Source organism: Protopterus annectens, chromosome 2.part0 (genome assembly GCF_019279795.1).
Source record: "Protopterus annectens isolate FY-2018-M chromosome 2.part0, PAN1.0, whole genome shotgun sequence".
In the NCBI taxonomy this organism is placed as follows: Eukaryota; Metazoa; Chordata; order Ceratodontiformes; family Protopteridae; genus Protopterus; species Protopterus annectens.
This window is the reverse complement of record NC_056728.1, coordinates 426832078-426853336: the sequence shown is the minus strand read 5'-3', so window position 1 is coordinate 426853336 and position 21259 is coordinate 426832078. Positions and strand designations below refer to the sequence as shown.

Genomic DNA, 21259 nt, shown 5'->3' with positions numbered 1-21259 from the left:
CAAAACCTTCTTGCAAGATTTTGGTGTCTTGGGAAGAAATCAGTAATAGCTCCCACTTTATAGTCATCTGTGAACTTGGTGAGCCAGAGGATTTGAATGTTAGCCTTGACTTCAAGAAGTAGATGCCAAACAGGAGTGGGCCCAGCACAGAGCCTGGGGGCTCTATAGATGAATGGTCTCTTGGTGGAGGTGATCTCACTCATCTTGACTTCTTGGATTCCTTCTGTGAGTCAGCTGGAAATCTGGTGAGTTATGTAGGGATTTATGCCTAGCACAGTGAGCGTATCAACAATGCCTGAGTGCGGTATTATACTGACTGCCTTGGCCAGCTCAAGATACACAGTATACACTGTTTTACCCTCGTTCATTCCCTTGGTGACCCTATCAAAGAAGTCTACTAGGTTAAGTAGGCACAATCTTCTGTTAACAAAGCCAAATTGTGATGGGCCTGGTGTCTGTAGGTTGTCAGTGTCCTTGTTTATCATTTCTATGATAATTTGTTCCATGGCTTTGCCTTTTAGTCTTGTTAGATTGATTGGTCTGTAGTAATCCAGGTCGGTTGATGGACACCCCCAGTGGAGGGTATTGTCTGTGGCAGTCCTCCCTTCACTTGGATTGTAGCTTGTTTTTGAGGCTGTAGTTGAACATTGCCTCAAGTGGTCCTGATAGGCCATGGTTTGGTATTAATGATCATATTTTGATTGTCAGTGAACTGAAGCGTATAGCTGCTATATCATAATTCATATTTGAATGTTTAATTTTGTGTATCTATGATAAATTGTCTTATGTCTGTGTGATTATTCGTACAACACATTTTATTTTGCCATTTTCATTGTGCACTTATAATGCACTGGTGCCCTTTCAGATGATGAAATTTATTTTTCAATTACTTAATCTGGTAGGAGGTTTGGAGGTTGATTCCTGCAAGGGGATTCATCACAGGATGCTTTTTAAACAACACAAGCAACCTGGCAATTTTTAGTTTGAAAAAGTCCTCTGGAATCAGTTCTTGTTTTGTATATCAGTTTGTTTTAATAAATTGCCAAGTGTTTTTCAGCTCTTTGCTTTATTTTTTTAGTAGATTTTCTATGTCACCATTCATCATAAGTTCAGCACACTGCTGTGTGTTACCTTTAAGGTTCCAGACATAGCTGAAGAAGGCCTTGTGATTGTCCTTAGCCCGTGAGACTATCCTGACCTCATAGATAACCTTGTTGGACTTATTTAGACCTCTTAGTTTTTGTTAATTATATAAGAGAGTACTTGCCTTTAATGGAATTGCTCTTCCTGATTTAGCCATGCATTTTTATTTTTTACTATATACTGTGTTTAGGTGAAAATTATACCAGTGGGATTTGTTTTAGTGTTTCTTTTGGGTTTATTTCTGGTATGTACATCAGCCTCTATGGAGGCATTCACAATTTTGCATAGGGACTCTGAATAATTCTGCATAGGTAGCTGTGATTTTAGGATTGGGGGAGCCTTGAATTTGACAAAGTGTTGCTTAATAGGATGTAGTTTGCTTTAGAGTAGTTTGTAACTGTTACTGGTTTAGCTAGGTTTTCCGGACTGATTTTTACTTCAAAGGAGGCAGCTTTATGATCAAACCTCACTAGTGAGGGGAATGACTTGGGGGGAGGGTGCAATACTTTGTGAGTACCAGATCCAGTGTGTTTGATCATCTGGTTGGAGCATGCACCATCTGCTCCAGGTTGTTTGTGTTGATAAAGCCTGGAAACATTGTGCCTGTGAGTTTGAGGCAATGCAAATTTCCCAGTCTATAGAAGGGTAGTGAAAGTCACCCATGACAAGGGTGTTTGGTTGGATGTTGGGCACCTCCAGTAGGTTTAGGTAAGAGTTGTGAGATGCATAGATGTTGACCTTTAGCTAGCCATGATATGGTGAGGGACATTATCTGTGGTGCTTGCACATGGATGAGCTACATTGTATTATCCTGTCTAACCAGCCTGGAGGCATGTTTGTTGCTTATGTGGATCAAGATACCTCCATCTTTGGCCCCAGTCTGTGATGTTGATGGTCTACATGTGTGCAAGGTACTGTATGGAGAACATTCTATGTATTTAAACCATTTCTCTGTCACGGCACAGATGCCTGCATTCTCCAGAGTAAGGAGGGCTTGAAGGATATGGAAAGTTTGCTTAGGTTCCTAGCTTTGAGCAGTAGCAACTTAAGGCTGCTTGGAGAATTTTTCATTGTGTTGTTAGTTTTGTCTTTTTGGCAGTGCCCAAAAAAACTAAGGAGTTGGATAAAGTTTTCGCCAATATCTGAAAGCCTAGAGAAGATTGCTGACCATGTCCTCCAGTGCTGGCAGATATTGGAGTACCCAGCAGTGACATGAGAAAATAACCCAACTATTAAAATCAGTTATTTTATATTCATACTGTGGCATTATCCTTGGTGAAGGTAGAATCATTTCTTCTGCCAGTGATTTCCTAGATTCCAATGGCAGTAGGATAGAGTATTTATATGCTAGCTGACTGAATGCTATGTTTATGATATGTTTCATGTGTCACAAAGAAAAGTATGACCCTTGCTACTCAGTGCAAGGGTCATACCGGTCCAAGACATCCATTATGTCTCTTTTCATACAGTTCATTAGGTACATCTCATGTCATTTACTCCCACATGGACTATGATAGAATCATGTTGATACCTGGGGTGTAGTAATGAGTGCATGCATGATATTGAGGAGCCCATCTCCGAATAGGCAACTTCCCATTAGCTTCTCCTTGTGTAGCCTGGTGAGAGGGTCATCTGTTTGTTACACAAAAAAGTCCCCAGTGACAAATGTATTAGGTAAAGTAGAGTCTTGCATTATGAGCTTTGCTTTTGGGGAACCATTAAGTGTAGACTTATGTGAGATGTTTGCTGCTGCTTTTGGTGTGTGTTTTAGTAATTGCTGAGGAGCACTGCTGCTGCCATTAGGTGGCTTTGGAGTACTCAGTTTGGGAAGATTTCTTTTAAGCACCTCAGCATAAGACAATCAGAGTATGTGGTGAAAGGTATGTGTGAGGGATGTAGTGTTGGTATTCTTGGCAACCTTGTTTGTATGCAAGATCTTTGCCTCCAAGGAAGTCATGTTTTTGCATTTCTCACATACTGTGTTATTTTCATTATTGATTAACGAGTTGCATGAGAACTTGAGACAATTGGTGCAGTGCCTTAGGATGCCCAAATCTACCAAGCTGGCCACAGAAACATTAGGGAATTGCATGTCTATGCTGTCTGCTCCTGTAATATGGTGGGCTGTTTAGGATTAAGGACTGGGTTTTAACAGGGATTTCCTGGGTTCGTTTCTGAAGTTATCTACAAGATGTTATATAGTGCAAGGATATGGTAGTCATATTTGATGCACAAACTAGCTGTTCTAAGCTTATCTCTGCACAATGCCACACTGTTAAACAGGCTTCAGACCTAATCCTAACTTTATAGGGAAATGTTACTGTCTAGGTGTGTATGTATGTGTGTATGTACATATGTATGTCTAGGAGTATGTTTGTATGTATGTATGTATATGTGTATGTCTAGGTGTGTGTTTGTATGCATGTATGTTTGTATGTCCAGGCATATGTTTGTATGGGAAGCTGTTAAGAAGAAAGTGGCCCTGGCTATTACTGGCAATCTTTTGCATTTTTGTTGTGAGTAACAGTGATGTTCTCTACAGCCGTCTAAGGATATGCATCTGCAGAGCTTGTCTACTGCAGGTTATGGATGTTCTGTGTTGAACTCAGTGCAATAATGGCAGACAATATTGTATTTTGGGTATTATCATTTCTTATGCCAGTGATTTCCTAGATTCTAATGGCAGTAGGATAGAGTATTTATATGCTAGCTGACTGAATGCTATGTTTATGATATATTTCATGTGTCACAAAGAGAAGTCGGTCAAAAGTTATACATAGGTACCTTTATTCAGGAATTCTAGGTATTGCTGTAATGAGGGAGTCAGTAATGATTAATGTGGGGTTCAGTTTCAGTTTTTGATGTGAGCCAAACAGCATGGTACTTATTTTTTACACTTTAATACAAGTTGCATCTCAGTCAACCCTTTTCATTGTGAGATGACGTATACTGGTAGCATTTCTTGTAACTTATGCTCTGACTTATCAGAATGTAGTGTGAGGATACCATCTGTCTCAAAGGTACAGTTTAGGGTTAGTTAGTCAAATGGTAGGAGGAAAAGTGCTGGTCCCAGAATTGAGCCTTGTGGCACTCATGCTGAAAAGGTACCATTTTAGGATGTTTTGGTTCTGTAGTTAATAAAAACTATCTTGCTTAGGTATGCAGTGAACCACTACAGAACATTTTCATATACACCAGAATTAGCTACTCTTTTAAATAGAAGGGTGCGGTTCTCATTTGCAACAGGCAAGGAAGGGAAACTAGTGACCATATGGACATTATGTATCTGGATTCTTTGTCACCATCAGGCCAGTCAGCCTTCTACTAAGACTGTAAACGTACACTTGACTAGGAGGGTGCTTCCTTCTAATACCTGTTTTAATATGTAAGAGGTGACACTTACAGCCACTTCTTCTGCACATAGTTTTTTTTACTGATGGTTGCTGATTAGATCTGCATTTTAGAAGCATTGTCTCTTTTGTCAGGGTTGCTCTGACCTAGTCATGTGCTTACATCTTGGGCATGGGGTTGTACTTCTTTGGATTCTGTATCACTGGTAAGTATTGCTAAAGGAGTTAGCTCATAAAAGGAGTGCACAGATCTATTGAGTGGTCACCATAATCATAGGCCTTCAAGAGGGACTTCAAAGACAGCTCGTCTTTTTATCCACCCTTTGACATTCTTTGATATTGATCACCATTTGGGTCCTCATTTCCATATTCAGTATTTGAAAGTAAGGAAGTTATCAAAGGATAAGCCAAAGTATGTCATAATGAGAAAAAAATATTATATCTATGGGCCCTGATAATATCCCAGCTTGCATCCTGAATAACATGAAACATGACCTATTGGGCCATGTAAGATAATTGTTCAACCTTAACCTCCAAACTGACTCCATACCTAGTGAATGGAGGAATGTAGCAGTTATCCCTCTGCACAAGGGTGGACTATGTAATGACCAGTGTAATTATAGACCTATAAGTCTGACTACTCTGATTTGTAAGAACATGGAAAGAATTATGGATATTATAAAGATATGAGAAATCTTCAGACAATAGATCCAACACTGTTTGGATTCATTGAGGGCAAATTTTGCCTGCTCAACCTTGTGGATGTCTTTGAGAAAATCACCAAAACTGTAGACTAAGGCAAAATGATATTTACTGCCTAAAAGCAAACAGAAAAACAATAGACTAGTGAAAAACACTGTTAACAGGAACCAATACTTCACTCAGCCCGGTTTAGAAAATAAAAATTTTATAAAAGACCGTTCTGTAAACACTCAGTGTTTACAGAACGGTCTTTTATTAAATTTTTATTTTCTAAACCGGGCTGAGTGAAGTATTGGTTCCTGTTAACAGTGTTTTTCACATATTTACTGCCTATCTTGACCTGGCTAAGGTGTTCAATACTATTCCTCATTCAGAATTTGTCAACAAAGTCATGAAACTAAGAGTAAACCTTATGTCACCTGTTAGATAGCCAACTGGCTCACAATAGGACTCCTGAATTTAGGATAGGGGCTCTGCCTCCATAAAGAAGCCATTTACCAGCAGAGACCCTTAGGGCTTATTGCTTGGGCTACATTTTGGCATCTACTTTTTGAAAGTCAAAACTAATATTAAAGGTCTCTGGTTGGCCAAGCTTACATATGATTGCAAGCTTTGCCTTGCTATGACACCCCCCCCAAAAAAAACAGTATCCTCTAAGAGGGCATTTTTCAAACTAATATTTAGTGTTGCTGTCATTGTCTAAAACTGATAGCCAAAAAATGTATTAAAGTATCTTATGGAAAGTCTGCCACACCTGGGAATTACTACATAGACAATACCCTCACAAGAGTAGACCATTGGTCAGGGATTTGGGAACAAATGTAGACAGTCATTTGGCCTTTAACCAGCATTTGTATGCTGTTGTGTTGTAAGGAAATTATTCTATACTGCACAACTCGTTAGCAAGTATATGGCATCCAAATTCAAAGATGTTATTATCATGTCACTCAGCTCTCATTAGACCAATCATTGTTTAATGTTTTCTTCAATACGTACCTTACCAGGCATATGCAATAATGGGAATGCTCACAGACGTTCCTTACAAATAGAAAGTAAGGTGTAAACCACATGGAATATGCAGACCACCTTAAAGACTTATCTTTATACTCTCTCTCTTACAGACTACTGAAAAATTATATATGCCAAGCTTACAAGGCATCCTCTGATCCAGGACTGAGGGATTTCATAGGTTCATAGATTCATAGGGATTTACAAGGCTAATGACCACAAGGGCCTTTTTAAGCCTAGCCATGCATCCCAAATCTCTGACACGTTCTGATACCCTTGATTAAGTGTAAGCTGGAGTTTGGAAGATGAAACATTTTTGTGATACGCTGTACATCAGTAAGTCTGTCAACATTAAAATTACCTTATCCAAGAACCTAAACATTGCTTGTAACATAAATAGAACATGATGCAGGAAGAAATATGTGTGTCAGTGTGTCAGAAACTACCCCTGCTCTGAAACAGATTTCCCATTCAGATGAAGTAGAGTTCATCCATCAAGCTAGTCAAACCTTCCCGGGAACAATGGATGGGTAATTAAAAATGTACCCTTGGATTGCATCTATCCCTCTACTTAACAGAGGCAGCTTGCAAATGTTCTGGCACCTAAACATAGCTATTTGCCTCTGTGTAATTTATTCTGTCATTTGCATATGGGAAAACATGGCTAGGCTTAAAAGGCCTCCTAGGGCCATTACCATAGTAATCGCCTGTGAACCTATGAACCTATGTCCATTATGTCCAGGTCAGGAACTATCACCATGAGACAATGGGGCATGGTGTCTGTAAATTTAAGTGCCAAGGTGTTTTTTAACCAGCCTAGAATGAGAAGTATAGATGATTAGACAGTAGAACCTGCTTGGGAGTCCTTAAAGTCTACAGCTATAGTTAAAACTCATTTTTGTATTTTTATAGATTTCTGTTTTTTTTTTATAAATCTAGTAATGTTTCTAATAGGTTCATAGGTTCAAAGGCAAGTTTTAGACTAGCTACCCTTTGCAGGCCATTTTAAGCCTAGCCAATTTTCCTTTTTTGTGCTTGAAATAACCTGTCCCATTTGGTTATAAATTGGCCTTACCCATCCCATAGGTTCATAGGTAAGTACTAGGCTGTCTGCCCTTTTGGGTCATTGTAGGCCTAGACAATTTCCCCTAAAGGTGAAAATCCAACCCTGTATGTTGTGTTTGTGAGGTAAACACCTTAACCATTATATATTACCCCTAATGAGAATAACTGGGATTATGCCATAAATAATGTGAGGGGAACCATGCATGGGATAAAGCATTTGGCAGCTGCCTGTATCCATTAGCAGTACACAAGGCAGGTCTGGGGTAAGGTTTCTGTTTCCTTTCCATAAATGTAAGTTGGCCTTGAATATGGCAGGGATGAACTTTGTTTTATGTGGATGGGGAGTCTGTTCCACAGCAGCTGTATCCCCTATGAGATATACAATTATGCTGATGTTGTAGAAAAGGATTAGATCCCTAGGCTGAGCATTTATGATGCCATTTGACCTGCTGATTTGCAGTAAATCCATCAGTATTGAGTCGAAGGATGCCTTGTATGCCAGACACAGGTCACCTCTTAGCTGTCTGTAGGATACCAAGCATAGAGATAGGGTTTTGACTCTGTGCATGTAGGACATGTTGTTTAGGCCTTGTATCCTTTTAAGAAGGTATCTCTGTGGGCAGTACAATGACAATGCAGTATACACCACTAGTGGTATGTAATTTTCTATCTAGCCAGCTCTGTTGGCATGGAGGAAAAAGCCTTGACTATCTACTTGGCCCATGTTTGACTAGAATCTTGAGCCATGTATTGGAGCTGGCATAGGAAGGAGATGAAAGAAGAGGCTTAAGTCAGCTTACCCCTATTCAGGGAAAGGGGATAGGAGGAGGCTGTGCTCATGAGCACACTGCCTGTAGTAAAATCCACAAAGAAAACTGGGACAGTTGATCTTGTCACGATGACACATTGTCTACATTGCAAAGACCCATTGCATACCAGACCCCATAGATATGATTAAACATGCATGGTGATCAGACTCCCCTCATAATGACAGCACTTCCCCTGGTATGGTCAACTCTCACTTCCCAGGGAATAAATGAGCTTTGGGACTGTCACCCAAAAGGAATTCCCAGATCAGTGGAACAGGTAGGGGCAAGCTCAGTGGCCTGAGGAGAACCAGAGCAAAAAGAAAAATGCCTTCAGTGCACCTTATTTCATTTAACTGTTTTATAAAAACATTTTTAACAGAAATATTGATAAATATGTTATGGTGCATGAAATAGTAGGACTGCTAAATTTTAATAATTTGAGAGTCAAAAAATGTCCATTTGCTTTAAGCTGAACAGTACTTTCCATGAAAAAATGTAAAATATAAATGGTTTTACCATAGACATGCAGCCTACTTTATTAAAATGTTAGTAGAATGTACTGTTTTAAAGCCTCCTTGCGTCATTTCTAAAGAAATGTATACTGGATTCCCCATTCTGAAAGTGTTATAATATATCAAGAAAAAATAATGTTTTTTAATCTCAGTGTTTTATATTTTTCCACATAGTAAGCTATGGAATTCGGCATTTTCTCCACGTGAATAGGTCATTAAAAAAAAAAACAGCTGGGCATACATTCAGCTGCCTGGGTAGATATGACCGCTGTGCTTAACCTCCTATAAAAACACGCTCAGCTTTGGAAAGTAATAATCAGTGCATACTACAAGAGATTGTACTGGTCAGATTGACAAATCCTAAAATTCCATATGCAGAAGAACTGGAGCTTTCTTAACTCTGTGCCGAATGTGAAACTAAAAGAGCTGAATATTATTCATGTTTTTAAAATAAGGAAATTCTGCATTCAGCTATGGTTCCTAAAAACGTTTGTAAATTACTGTGCCCACATACTAGCTGCTGCATATCAACACAGATAAACAGTGATAATAAAATGCTGATGACAGACTTTAGTTTAAAGCATATTTACTGACTCTTTAATGTGTGGTAGGTCATCACTGTTCTCAGTTGGTTTCCTGTGAATAAAGACAATGCAAACCTTGAAGCTGCACTTCTTATATCACTGTTTGTAAGGAGCAGTAGTGTGTCTAGAACCAGGGATTATGTTGGCTCTAATTTAAGATGGCAGGTTTTCTCATTTTGTGCATTCCTTCAGGATAAGGATCATGTTATCTGAAGCAGTCACTCCGAAACAAGCCTCATTTTGTTTTCTCTTTCTCCTCAGGGTACTATGGCGAGGGTGTCAGTGCCATCATTGTGTTTGCTGCCTGCTTCCTGCCAAACAGCAGTCGTCCTGATTACCATTATGTCATGGAAAATCTCTTTCTGTGAGTAATACATCCAAGTGCAAAAAAAATCAATTTGGCATGCATCTATAAAACTAGCTTGCTGTGGTCAGCTAAGAAGAAGAAATGCTGAACAATTGTATGCATGCCTTTATGTATATAGCTATGTAGCTGTTATTCTGTCTGTCTGTCTATATGTCTGTCATTATATATAAACACAGAGAAAGAGATGGGATATGCACATATATAGTTTATGAGGTAAACTCATAAAGGTGTCGTTCCAATAATCCATGGAAGTGAAATCATAGATATTGAAAAGGTGCCTAAATAAAATATTACCATCATTTTCTGCAATAAATAGTTTTGCATTTCAATTTTCCATTTCTACAATATACTTTTAATTACTGCTTGTAATTTTTGATGCTTTTAATATAATTTAAAAGCAGCATCATGAAGTCTGAACTTGAATAATCTGTTTAGGCTTCTCCTTTAAAAAGCAATGCTTTCTGAATTGTGGAACTGAGCACTGGAGTGCAATGAACACAGTTTAATCAGAAAGTAAAATAATAATGTATTTTACTGAGATAACATCATATTATAAATGGTAACGCTACAGAAAAAGAAACTCCCATTCACCAGTGGGAATGCCAGGATAGAGACCAGTCTATTAACTTCATGTTGCAAGGGCAATACAGCACATCACTTGCCTATAACGTCTGCTGCAGAAATCCTTCCGTCAGCATATTCTTTGTAAGACTCAAAAGACATGGATCACTAGTATGTCAGTTCCTGTCTTACTTCAGAACATCCTTTGCTAAAGTACTTAGTTTAGGTAATGGTAACTGAATTTCAGGAAGTATTCATATATTAGATGTTATGCAATTGCAGTTTAATTACACTTCAGTCAGAAGAAGGGAGAAGAGGTGACTGGGCATGCACAAGTCACCAGAGTGTAGGCTGCACACTGCTGTATGTGAGAGTGCAGAGCGGAACTCAGTCTTAACACAAGGTTTAGGGGTTCAAATGCTGCATCACCAGATACAGCTTCATCCTACACCATATACACGACAAAATCATTTGCACTGAACCTACTGAAACAGCTGAGTTGGCTGATGTAGTACTCTGACAGTACTTCCATGCTCCTTAGTTTGCTGTACTTCATTAATGTGGTGTTCTGCTTGTAGCCATAATAGATGTTCTTCATGTTTCACTGTTGCAATCATCACACTTGGGTTATTCTGCCAGGGGTAGGCCTCAGTCAGCTTGAATACCAGAGGCTTAGTATTTCTGCATCAGTTGCTGTCACTCCAGGACTGACGTCAAGGTCATCAGTGGTATAAAAGTCAGCAGCCGACACCATTACATCAGTCTTTCTTGCCAAGGAGCTCGAAGCAGAAGCAGTTTGCATGAGTGCCGGTTGGCCAATACCTGAGTTTTCATTTCAGAATTGAAGTTGAAGTTTTATAAAGCTAAGTACCCCATTGGGGATCCTTTTTTTTTTGCTCTAACTGATGTCAGAAAAAGTTAACAATTGTCTCGTCTGTGGAAAGCAAATAACACACTGAGATTTCCATTCTTACTGCATCACCTGTTTAGGCCCAGACCACGACGTCCCTCACTGTTGGTTTTGTGCTTTGTTCAATGCCAGAACTATGCATCGTTGGGCCCTTATTGTAGCTAAATATTTTCACTCTCGATCTCCGTATTCCAAAATGGCTTTGGTAAGCCATCCGACTACCGATCTTCCGTAAAAATGTAAGGATAAAGACATTGACAGACCACACAGGTCCAAAACTGCCAACGGTGCTTCCGTTAAGCTAGTCACCAGTTCGCCGGTCCTCAGTGAGGTGCTTTTGCAGTCCCTGATGCCCACTTCTGTGGATTTGCAGGCCGCTACCGAGACCCTTTTGGAGTCTGGTATGCCGCAAGACTCTTCTTTGACTAAAGATCCTTGCATATTTAAACTGGTGCATGTGAAATAATTCCTGCTTTAAAACTTCAGCTTGGCAAGCTAAGAACTTGGTTATATTCAACTGGACGTATAAGAGAATTTAAGTACCTTTTTATGCACTTTTCTTTTTAAAAATACAGTATTTAAATTGATTTAAACTGTGTATGAAGTTGAAAGAAATTTTTAACTGGTTATATTCTGCTCTTCAGTAACTTGAACTAAAAGCTAGTGTTGGCTGAATTTTATTTGCTAGTAATTACAGGTGTAGCCACATTCATTGATTTCCTATTTAAACTGAAATAATTCCTGCTTTAAAACTTCAGCTTGGCAAGCTAAGAACTTGGTTATATTCAACTGGACGTATAAGAGAATTTAAGTACCTTTTATGCACTTTTCTTTTAAAAATACAGTATTTAAATTGATTTAAACTGTGTATGAAGGAGTGTTGAAGGAATTTTTAACTGGTTATTCTGCTCTTCAGTAACTTGAACTAAAAGCTAGTGTTGGCTGAATTTTGTTATTTGCTAGTAATTACAGGTGTGGGGGTAGCCACATTCATTGATTTCCTGTCCTTGCATATTTAAACTGGTGCGTGTGAAATAATTCCTGCTTTAAAACTTCAGCTTGGCAAGCTAAGAACTTGGTTATATTCAACTGGACGTATAAGAGAATTTAAGTACCTTTTCATGCACTTTTTCTTTTAAAAATACAGTATTTAAATTGATTTAAACTGTGTATGAAGGAGTGTTGAAGGAATTTTTAACTGGTTATTCTTCTCTTCAGTAACTTGAACTAAAAGCTAGTGTTGGCTGAATTTTGTTATTTGCTAGTAATTACAGGTGTGGGGGTAGCCACATTCATTGATTTCCTGTCCTTGCATATTTAAACTGGTGCATGTGAAATAATTCCTGCTTTAAAACTTCAGCTTGGCAAGCTAAGAACTTGGTTATATTCAACTGGACGTATAAGAGAATTTAAGTACCTTTTATGCACTTTTTCTTTTAAAAATACAGTATTTAAATTGATTTAAACTGTGTATGAAGGAGTGTTGAAGGAATTTTTAACTGGTTATTCTGCTCTTCAGTTATTCCCATCCACCCCTGTTTTTGTTTTGGTGTTAATCTTAGTGGCATTTGACTTCGCCCCCTCAGCCTGCCTCTGGGCCCATCTCATTTGCTCACTCAACTGAGTGCAGTGAGATCATATTCTGATTTCAGGCACTCCTACTGTGTACAAAGAGAGCATCTGGGAAATAGAAAAAAAAAAAAATTAAGCTTATTTCCTGCCTTTCTTGTTAAGTGGGTACAGACTATTTGTAGGCTTCTGAGCCCCCAAGCCCTTCTGTGTTTGGGAAGCCTTCTAGCTTGTTTTTTTTTCTTATAACTAGCCAGTTTTCTAGTTTCAGCACTCAAATCTGTTTCTTTGATCTCAGCACTTGTTCAAAAAAAAAAAAAAAAAATTTCATCTGCTTTTACTGTACTTGTGTTTTACCTACTTCTTTTTACTTTTGCATCATCTTAAAATACTCAATTGTATTTATTACTGCTTGGTGTAACTCATTCTAAGCCTTTTGGTTTAAACACTTGGGCTTCGGACCAGTTAGTTGTTTTGCACTGAGAGGTTTGTGGTCTGCACTATTGTGGCAGAACAGGTAGCTTACATCCTTCTAGGTTGAGAACTGCTGATTGAGGGCTCAGTGTCTGTTATTCTAAAAGTGTATTAATTCTGGTTTAAGCACTTGGGCTTTCAGTTATTTTACATTAAGAGGGTAAGTGGTCTGCACTCTTGTGGGAGGAGAGGCTGGACTCTGCCCTTCTGAGCTGGGAATTTCTGGTTAAAGGCTTATGCATGCATATCTGAACTGTTTCTTACTGAAGTTGGTGCGCCTTGTTTGCTGTGGCATAGACTGGATTCGGGCCTGCTGGATCTAGCTTTGTTTGTGTAACTTGAGCACTAATCCAGACATTCTCTAAAGTATTCAATGGTATTTATTACTGCTTGGTTGTAACTTGATTAAAGTGTAGCTATCATTCAAGTCTTTTGGATTAAGCACTTGGGCTTCAGACCAGTTGTTTTACATTAGGAAGGTTTGTGGCAAGCACTGTGGTGGCAGGACAGGTAGCTTTCATCCTTCTAAGTTGGGAACTGCTGATTGAGAGCCCAGTGTCCAAGTGTATTAGTTCTGGTTTAGGCACTTGGGCTTCAGGCCAGTTATTTTACATTAAGAAGGTTCGTGGACTGCACTCTTGTGGGAGAAGAGGCTGGACTCTGCCCTTCTGAGCTGGGAATTTTCTGGTTAAAGGTTTATAGTGCCTGAATATTTGAACTGTATCTTACTGAAATTGGTTCACCTTGTTTGCTCTAGCATAGACTAGATCCAGGCCTACTGAATCTAGCTTTGTTTATATACTTGTTGTTTGTTTGCTTGTTATTTCCCTGAAGCTAATTCACCAACTTCTGTGGATCACTAGTGATATCTGCATTGCTTACTGTACTTATTTCCTTGTTTCACTTGAAAGAAAGTTACTGTTTGTCGTTTTTGCATTTAGTTACTTGTATCACATTGCACTCAAGTTACCTGGCACTTGCTCACTAAAGCAATTATATAAGTCAGCAAAAATTAAAAGCACTACACCCTCACTCCCCACTGGCCCTTGTTTTCAATTAAGATTTCCCAATATTATTCTAGCATGTCCAAAGGTCAGTTGTCAATCTCCTCTCGGTCCAGCTGGTGAATCTGGGAATCTTGAGGCAATGTTATAACTGCCTCATGTACACAGACAACCCTCTCCTCCTCCCACATAACACAAATACTTGCGAGAGATGCAGCTATTTAGCCAAACTGGAGGCTGAGCTCTCTCAACTCAGGACTGGCAAGACCAGACAGGAGGAGAAGGCAACTACACACACCACAAAACCAGCCTCACATAATGCTACCACTCCACTGAATCAAACACATAAACACACAAAGACATACTCGGAGGCTCTGAGTAAAATTTACCTAAACAGCAGAGGCCTCCAAAGCAGACACCCAAACAACTGCTACCTCAAGACACCCCACAAGCAACACATAAACCACAAAAGCAGTGTGCAAAGCAGTCACAGCCCTTAAGGCCAAATACAACACCAAACATACTTGTCATAGGTGACTCCATAGTCAGACACACTGACGTCCCACTCACCAGGCTGAACAAGGAGAGGGTCACAGTAAGCTGCCAGAATCCCACATAACACAAGCACTGGGGTCACTCCACAGCAAGTACAAATATGACACAGTCATTGTCCATGCTGGTGTGAGCGACCTGAGGCGTACCTCCCTGGACTGCATGAAAAGAGACATAGAGGAGCTCTCTGATTATGTAGCCCAGGCAGGTATGACCCTAACCCTGAGCAGTATCCTTCCTTCACCAAGAATGATGCCACAATATAGAGACAAGATGATCAGCTTTAACAATTGGCTTAATGTCTGGTGTCATTCAAAGGGGATCCAGTGTCTGTCTGCCTGGGATGACATGCTTGACAAGCCAGGGGCGGCTTGCACCTGTCACCCTGGGATCCGGTGGCTAAGGCTCTGCCAACCCCATAGTGCCTTTTTAGGCAAGGCTCAAATTCTAAACCTACCACCCTAGAAAACAAAATGGGAAGAAATTGAGGGTAATGCTGCTCAATGCCAGAAGTCTAAATCTCAAAATGCCGAGGCCCTTCTCAGTATGGAGAACATCGATGTCTGTGCTGTAACTGAAACCTGGTTCAAGGCTCCTGAGAGCACCCGGCACTATTAGGTTTTACCTCATATCATGCGTTCGGCCCCAAAACCGGACCACTCCACAAAAGGAGGTGTATCCATATTCATAAAGGATACTCACACCTCAGGTTCATCCAGGTGCAACTAACAATAGGCAAAACTGCTCTACAAATTGTAGCATGCTACAGGCCACCCTCTCAAACGCAGGAACCCACACAGCCTTCCTGAAGACACTGGAGGGTATAAATGTATCTCCAAACACCATCATATTGGGTGACTTCAACTACCCGAATATAGACTGGGAACATTACTCAAGCCCTAACTTTCTAGCCCAGCGGTTCCTGGAGTTCATAAATTCAAATGCCATGGAACAGCTAGTCACTGTTCCCACGAGGAGAAAATATACTAGATCTCATTGTCACAAACATGGGGACAAAATGCTCCACACGTATATCCCTCATTGGTGAGATCTGATCATAAACTAATCTCACTGGAAATCCACATCCCCCCCACCCCAAACAAAAAGACCATAGTGAAGAACTTCTCTAAAGCAAACTTCACACTACTCAAGACTGGTGTGGTATCCTTCAAGGCCCCTGAGTCAGAGGAAACCACAACCCAAGCTCTGGCGGAAGCCCTTACAAATGCCTTCTATGAACACCTCCAGGGCTGCATGGATCAGGCAATCCCAAATAAAACCAAGACTCTTTCCACAAAGGGCAAATGTCCAGTCTGGTGGACCCCAGCCATTAACAAACTTTACAATAAGAGGAGAAAGCTATTACTTGATAGAACAAAATCCATAAAAGGGAAGTCACCCTGATCATTATTAGTAAAAAATACGAACACTCATAAAATCAACTAAGGCCAATTTTGAGAGAAAAATTGCCATGGATTCAAAGGACAATCATAAGGCCTTTTTCAGCTATGTTAGGAACCTGGGTGGAAACTCACAGATATGCTCAGAATTAGTCCAAAATGATACAAAAATCACTGAACCCACAGACATTGCCAACATACTGGCAGACAGGTTCAGTGCAAACTTCACCCCTCTCCCCTAAAGGAGAGATAACTATCCCAGCCGAGTGTAGCCTCCCGGACATCTCAAATCGCGGCGCAGGTGAAAGCTGCTCTCTCTAAAGCTAAAACACAGCATCAATGGGACGGATGGTGTCCCGGCTGTGTGCTGCTAAATGAGGAATTAAACCCGCACATAAGGCAGCTGTTTAATCTCAGCCTTACCACAGGATCCCTAGTGCCCAAGGAGTGGCGACGGCAACTGTGGTCCCACTCACAAAGGTGGCTGGACCCTGGTAATTACGCCCCATAAGCTTAACAAGTCTAGTCTGCAAAGCTATGGAGAGGATCATAATGGAGCTCATAAACAAAGATATAGGGACTTGCAGACATTGGACCCGACCCAGTTTGGCTTTGTCAAGGGAAGATCATGCCTTTTGAACTTGGTGACTTCTTGAAATAGTCACCAAGGCCATTGATGAGGGAAAGGCAGTCCATACAGCCTACCTTGACCTTGCAAGCTTTTCGACACAATACCCCACTCGGGTATTGTAGAAAAACTTACCAGCTTAAATGTAAACCCATATGTCACAAGATGGGTTGCAAACTGGCTTAAGGACAGAACCCACAGGGTTAGAGTTGCTGGCTGTGTCAGACTCCAAGCGGTCACAAGTGGTGTCCCACAGGTCGGTCCTTGGCCCCTATTGTTTGGCATCTACTTCAAGTACAGGCCAACATGGGAGGACTTTGGCTGACAAAGTTTGCAGATGACTGCAAACTGGCCATAGTGGAAAGTGCATGGACACTGATATCCTTCAGAAGGGACTCACGGAAACAGATAGCTGGTGCCAGAGCCATGGCCTGAAGTTAAGCGCCAAAAATGTATAGTCATACCCTTGGGAAAAACAAGGTAACCCCAAGCTACCATATAGGTGGCAATCCACTAAGCACAGAAGAGGTTATCAGGGACCTGGGGACCCAGGTTGACAGTGGCCTTTCTTTTGACACTCACATTGCTAAAGTGGTTAGAAAGACCTTCTACATTGCCCACCTGATCATGAAGGATTCACATCCAGATCTAGTGAGGTCATTGTTCCCTGTACTCTTCACTTATCAGACCAATGATGAGTACAATGCCCCATTCGGGATGTATCTCACCCGACATCTGCAGCAATTGGAGAGACCCCAAAGTTCCTCACCAAAAGGATAAAGGGACTCCAAAATCTGTCATATGCTGCCAGATTGAAGAAACTCAGCTCTATTCAGTCGCATACCATCTGCTCAGAGGTGACATGTGCCTGACATACAAGGCCATGTCCAACCCGAATTAATGGACATGCTCCACCTCAAAAATCCAAATCCACCAAAACCACTAGTGCAAGCGATTTAAACCTTAGCACGGATATAAATAGGTCGTGCTGGAGGGATAGATTTATCACTCAGAGACTCCCTATGCTGTGGAATAAAATCCCGGTCCATGTGAGGCAGAGCACCTCGCTGACTCTGTTCAAGAGAAATCTAGACCTGTGGATGGGAGATCGTAGGTTTACCCCGGGAATCATCTCTGGGTCACTGCTGGACAGAGGCACAACAAACTAATGGGCACAGTATTTTTTCATATAAGGGGTGGCGTAAGCCACAATAATTTGGGCTAGGCTTATAAATGCCTTAGGGCAGATAGCCTAGTATAAACCTATGAACCTATGAACCTAAACCTATGAACCTATGGATGTCTCTACCTTAGATGAGTCCTGAGCCACTGAGCAGACACCGGCTTCTGAGGAAGTTCTTCCCACTACCGATACTTGACACAAACCGATGACTTCTTTCACGTCTTCATTTCTTTCTAAAACTACCAAGTTTCTAATGCCCAGGGTACGAACTACGCCTAAAAAACTGACGACCCAAGCTCAAGTACCTGCTTCCATGCCTCAGTCTCAAATACTTAAAATGGTAGAAGATCTTATCTTGCTTATTAGGGGAAGCCAGCCTACCCCTTCCAGAAGAAAAAGAGACTTGTCCCCAGCAGTTTTATCTGACCAGGAGTCCGATGACTCTGAGGTTTCTGAATATGAAGACATGCAACCCTTGTCTGCTTATGAGGATTCAGATGCAGATGAATCCATTCGTCTTGCCTCTCCTCCAGAGGATTTTTCATTTGGTGAAACCCTACATACTTTAAGGGAGCATTTCCAATGGGAATGTCAGTACTATCCTCAGTCCAAAATGAGACTCAGGGAATTATTAGATTTACCACAGCACAGACCTTTAGCCATTCCTCCTGTCCTGGATGTTGTGGATGATGTTTTTATGTAATCCAGTTTAACTCCTGACACCCTTTCTCCTGCTCCCAGGAAGCCTGACAGATATTACAGAGTCCCTGACTCTCACAAATTTCTTTTCGAGAATCCTACTGCTGACCCAGAGGTCATCTCCCAAGGACCTAAAGGTATAATAGCAACCACAGCTAAGAATCCCACCCCCTCAGATAGGGATTCCCGAGCTTTAGACAGATGAGGTAAAAAAGTATACACCTCTACAGCTCTTGCCATTAGAGCACTAAATTGTCAGTTCCACATGCTGAAATACCAGCAACATACTATGGAACTCCTTAAACAAAAAATATCTACCTTTCCAGCTTGTGCAGAAAATAAAGAAATACAGGAGCTTATGCATTCTGCAAGCCAAGTTACTAGACACACCTTGCAATGTGGCTTTGACACCCTAGAAGCATCCTGCAGGGCAGCAGTCACAGGTTCTCTAAATAGAAGACATGCTTGGCTTAAGGAACAGACCTCGCTAGACCATGTCAATTCAAAACTATTGGGCGCACCATTGAACAAAGGCAATTTGTTTGGCACCAAGGAAAAGAGGTCTTAAAAAAGATGGAAGAAAAGCTAAATCTATACAGGCAGTTAAAGACTTCTTGCAGGTCTAGCCTCCGAGGTTCAGTAGGCATTGCCCCTCCAAGCACTGGTCCTTTCCAGCCCCCTCAAGACTAGCTCAGACAAGACCTAGGGGAAGCAGACCCCCCAGACAGCAGTCCCAAGGAATGCAGAGAGCTAAGCAATGGAGTTCCTCCACTTCAAAAATAGGGAGTGCTAAGCCACCCCCTTATTAAAAAACTCACAATGACTTTACACCTCCACCCCTTACCTCTGCACACCTGCTTGTGCCCCTAGGAGGAAAACTCTCCTCCCATGCCAAAAACTGGGCTTCTATCACCAACAACTGATGGGTCCTCAACATAGTGTCCCAGGGATACAAATTTTATTTCCACACTCTACCTACCCCAAAAGGGTTCCCAGATCTTCCTCCGAGCCAGTGGGCAGAGGCACAAAACCAAGTCCATTCCCTGCTCTCCATGAGGGCAATACAGCCTGTTTCTGCAGACCAGATAGGCCAAGGATTTTATTCCAGGCTTTTCCTGGTACCCAGAAAAGAGGGCACCTGGTGCCCAATCCTTGATCTATCAATTCTAAACACCTTCCTGGTGGTACCAGAATTCAAAATGCTCACCCTTCAGCAGCTTCTTCCTATGCTGTCCAAGGATGCTTGGTTAGCCACCCTAGACCTAAAAGAGGCCTATCTACACATCCCAGTCAGGGATTCCTGCAGGAAATATCTCCATTTCAGAGTAGGATCTATGCACTTTCAGTTCTCTGCACTTCCCTTTGGCTTATCCACTGCTTCCAGAGTTTTCACAAAATGCCTGGCTCCAGCCATTGCTTTTTGCAGACAAAGGAATATTCAAATTTACCCGTACTTAGACTACTGCCGGATTCAGGCAGACAGTCAGGAAAAGCTGTTACAGCACCTGACCTTTGTAAAGCACATACTGACGTCCCTGGGGTACACTATAAATGAAAAGAAATCCAAACTAGTACCCACTCAGAAAATTGTATTTCTGGGAGCAAGCCTGGACACAGCTTCCCAGATGGCATTCCTTACTCCAGAAAAACAAGCCTACCTGACAGGCTACTTCTCTCAACTAGTCACCAGAACCCAGTTATCCACAAGGAAAATCCAGCAAGCCCTAGGGTTCATGGCATCCTGCATTCTACTCATTCCATATGCCAGACTGCATATCAGGAAACTTCAATGGTACCTAAAAAGCCTTTAGTGTCAACACTCTCAGGACCTGGAAACTATCATACCTATGATAACCCTGTCTAAGGAAAGATTTTCTTTGGTGGGCAGCAGCATGCAACCACAACAAGGGTCTTCCCTTCTCACAACCCCACGCCACCCAGACCCTAACCACAGACGCATCAGATTATGCCTCGGGTGCACACCTGGATGGCAGATGCATTCAGGGCCATTGGAGCCTAAATCAAATACATCTGCACATCAACCAAAAATAGATGTTACCTGTTGAGCATGCTTTGACAGCTTTCAGACTCCTACTCTCCCCGGAGCCTCTACTGATCAAAACAGACAACACTACAGTGATGTGGTACATCAACAAGCAGGGAGGAACTTACTTTTATTCCCTCTGCAGGCTCACCATGACCCTTTGGCACACGGCTTCAGCCATGAAGATTCACCTGCAAGCACAATTCCTGCCAGGCTCCCAAAACTCTCTGGCAGACAACTTAAGCAGAAACCTCCTAGACCCACATGAGTGGCAGCTAGACCGCAGCACCTTCAACCTTGTAACCCATAAATGGGGCACCCCGAAGGTGGGCCTTTTTGCCTTCTACAATAATCACCAGCTCAGCAAATTCTGCACCAGGGAACTTCACAGCAAGGCCTGGAAAGTGGATGACCTATCCTTCCAATGGGTAAACCTCTTGATCTATGCATTTCCCCCTCTACCTCTACTTTCAAGGGTACTACTCAAAATAAGAGAGGAAAAACCAAGAGCAATCTTGATTGCCCCAGACTGGCCACGCCAGCACTGGTACCTACTGCTGCGCAGCCAGTCACCCCTGCCACCATGGCACCTACCTCAGATCCCAACTCTCCTGACCCAGCAGAATGGAGAATTCATGCATCTACAATTGCAGACCCTGAACCTGGCAGCCTGGCTTATTCCCTGACCTCTCTTC

At 41.5% G+C, this 21259-nt stretch overlaps 1 protein-coding gene across 6 annotated transcripts in view; it reads left to right on the top strand.

Moving 5' to 3' along the window:
• Positions 1 to 21259, top strand: part of PRUNE2 (prune homolog 2 with BCH domain) — a 1332432-nt gene that overhangs the window by 686541 nt on the left and 624632 nt on the right. For all 6 annotated transcript variants that reach the window (XM_044060866.1, XM_044060864.1, XM_044060863.1 and 3 more), the window contains exon 5: positions 9435 to 9537. In XM_044060866.1, the coding sequence (XP_043916801.1) occupies positions 9435 to 9537 (103 nt within the window). The remainder of the gene's footprint in view (positions 1 to 9434; positions 9538 to 21259) is intronic.